A 2,347-nucleotide genomic window follows, 5' to 3' on the forward strand; every position below is an offset into this window, starting at 1 on the left:
TCCGATGTGCTAACTGGAGAGGACGCTGGACGACTCGGACTCGGTGGATACAGAAGACACGTGTCCTCGTTTCTTGGTAAGGAACTTCTGACTGGACCTGCTGGTGACGCTCAAGGCGCTCCGTGCAGATTTGCTGAAGCGGACCCCCAGGAAGGCGTAGAGGATGGGATTGAGGCAGCAGTGGAAGTAGGCGAGAGCCTCGGTGATTTGGATCCACTTCTGCAAACCCTGCTCCAGGTAGCATCCGGCTGACACCAGGTTGAGCATGACCAGCGTGTCCACCAGGATGCCGGTGCAGTAGGGCAGCCAGCACACGAAGAAACACAGCACCAGGATGATGGTGGTCTTCAGCGCCTTCCTCTTCAGCGACTGACCCTTGGAGCCTTTCGAGAGCTTGGAGATGATAATGCAGTAGCAGACCAGGATGACCAAACCTGGCAGAATGAAGCCTACCAGGATATGCTGGAAACGGAAAACCACCTTCCACACCATGTTGGCTTCGTGAGGGTAGACCCGATCGCAGTTGTCCTTAGCCCCGGCGTTCTGGACTTTAGCAAAGACCAGATCGGGAATGGTCAGGAGCATCGCCGGAAGCCAGACGCCCAGGTAGATCATGCGCTCGGCCAGGAGCCTCCTCGTCGGCTGACTGTTCGTAGCGCGCACCACGGCTAAGTATCTGTCCAGGCTGATGAAGGCGAGGATGAGGACGCTGCTGTACAAGTTGACGGTGTAGATCATGTTCACAGCCACACACATAAACTTCCCAAAGTACCACGAGCTCAGAGCCTCCACGGCATAGAACGGCAGCGTCAACACGAACAACAGATCGGCCACCGAAAGATGGAGCCTGTATTTATCCGTCATGTTCTTGGACTTCTTCTGAAAGCCCATCACCACCACCACCAGTCCATTACCCACAATTCCTAAAAGGAAGATGATTCCATAAACAGCAGGGAGGAAATGTTTCTGGAAGTCCTGGCTGATCCGCAGATCACAAACCTCCAGATCGTCCAGATCCATAGAGCCGGATCCTTCAGAGCTGTTTCCATCGTACTCGAACACGAAGGTCTGTTTAAAAAAAACACACACACAGGTCAGTTACGGTCAGTGCTCGAAGGAGAAGAAAAAAAAATACACAGAACATATTCACAACAAATAAATAAAAAAAAACATCTTCAGAGATAAAAATCTTGAATTGAATACAAAAAACTTTTTAAATTTTTTTTTTTATTTGCATATTTAAAGGCAAATGAGCGGGAATTATTCACGTTTGAAAACCTACACACACACACACACACACACACACACACACACACACACACACACACAGACACACACACACACACACATAGACACACACACAGACACACACACACACACATAGACACACACACACACACACACACATAGACACACACACACACACACATAGACACACACACACACACATAGACACACACACACACACACACACAGAAGTAACGTGAACAGTAAAAGAGTAAATAAACAGATGTTAAAAACTCACTTCATAGAAAGCCATGATGTTCACACACTGCTCAGTCCGCTGTGCATAACCTCACACACACTAACACACACACTCTCGGATCTTCACACTGTCATGTTGACATGCGGCACATGCAGCTTATATACAATCCAGGCCACGCCCATAGCACTCGTTTGCATAAGGGGGCGGAAACTGAGTGATTTTGAGGCGACTTGAGCGGCGCTTTGAGGAACCCTACAGGAGAGAGAGTGTGTGTGTGTGTGTGTGTGTGTGTGTGTGTGTGTGTGAAGGAGAGAAAGCATGGTCTTTACAATGAGGTGTAACATGACACGTGCAGAGAAAATAATAAAAACACCTTTATTTCATTACAGTGGCGTAGAAATCTTTAAACCAGCGAACATTTAATTTTTTTAATTTTATTATCTTTCAGAATAAGATTTAAAAAAATTATGTGAAGTGTGTGTGTGTGTGATGATAAAATTTTATATATATTTACACATAACCCATACAGGATTATAATTTTATTTATTTTTATCTATTTCATTTCGAACAAAAATTAATGACTTTTCAAAACAGAATGTAGAAGAAAGATGAGTAATCCAGTGAACTGCCCACGCCAAGGTGTGGTCGAACACAGGGTTGCCAGATTGTACCGGTATAATCACCGGAATAAAATAAAGCTATAATAAAAATAAAAATAATAAAAAAAAATAATATCATTAATATGGTAATTTATTTTCAGTTTTAAAAGCCAGAAGAAATATTATTGTTTAATTCCTGATCAAGGATAAACACAGGAATCTTTTGAATGTTGTAAATCATCACTAAACCTCAAAATTATCA

The 2,347-nt window shown here is 44.1% G+C and overlaps 1 protein-coding gene across 1 annotated transcript in view; it reads right to left on the minus strand.

The window, feature by feature from the left end:
* Nucleotides 1–1,661, minus strand: part of cxcr4b (chemokine (C-X-C motif), receptor 4b) — a 1,979-nt gene extending 318 nt beyond the window's left edge. Inside the window, exons 1-2 of the mRNA XM_058393683.1 lie at nt 1,526–1,661; nt 1–1,068 (exon numbers count right to left, since the gene is read on the minus strand). The exon at nt 1–1,068 is cut by the window's left edge and continues 318 nt beyond it. Coding sequence (XP_058249666.1) covers nt 10–1,068; nt 1,526–1,540 — 1,074 coding nt within the window. The 5' untranslated portion in view covers nt 1,541–1,661 and the 3' untranslated portion in view covers nt 1–9. The remainder of the gene's footprint in view (nt 1,069–1,525) is intronic.
* Nucleotides 1,662–2,347: the final 686 nt, after the last annotated feature.

Source organism: Hemibagrus wyckioides, linkage group LG06 (genome assembly GCF_019097595.1).
Source record: "Hemibagrus wyckioides isolate EC202008001 linkage group LG06, SWU_Hwy_1.0, whole genome shotgun sequence".
Taxonomy (NCBI): Eukaryota; Metazoa; Chordata; class Actinopteri; order Siluriformes; family Bagridae; genus Hemibagrus; species Hemibagrus wyckioides.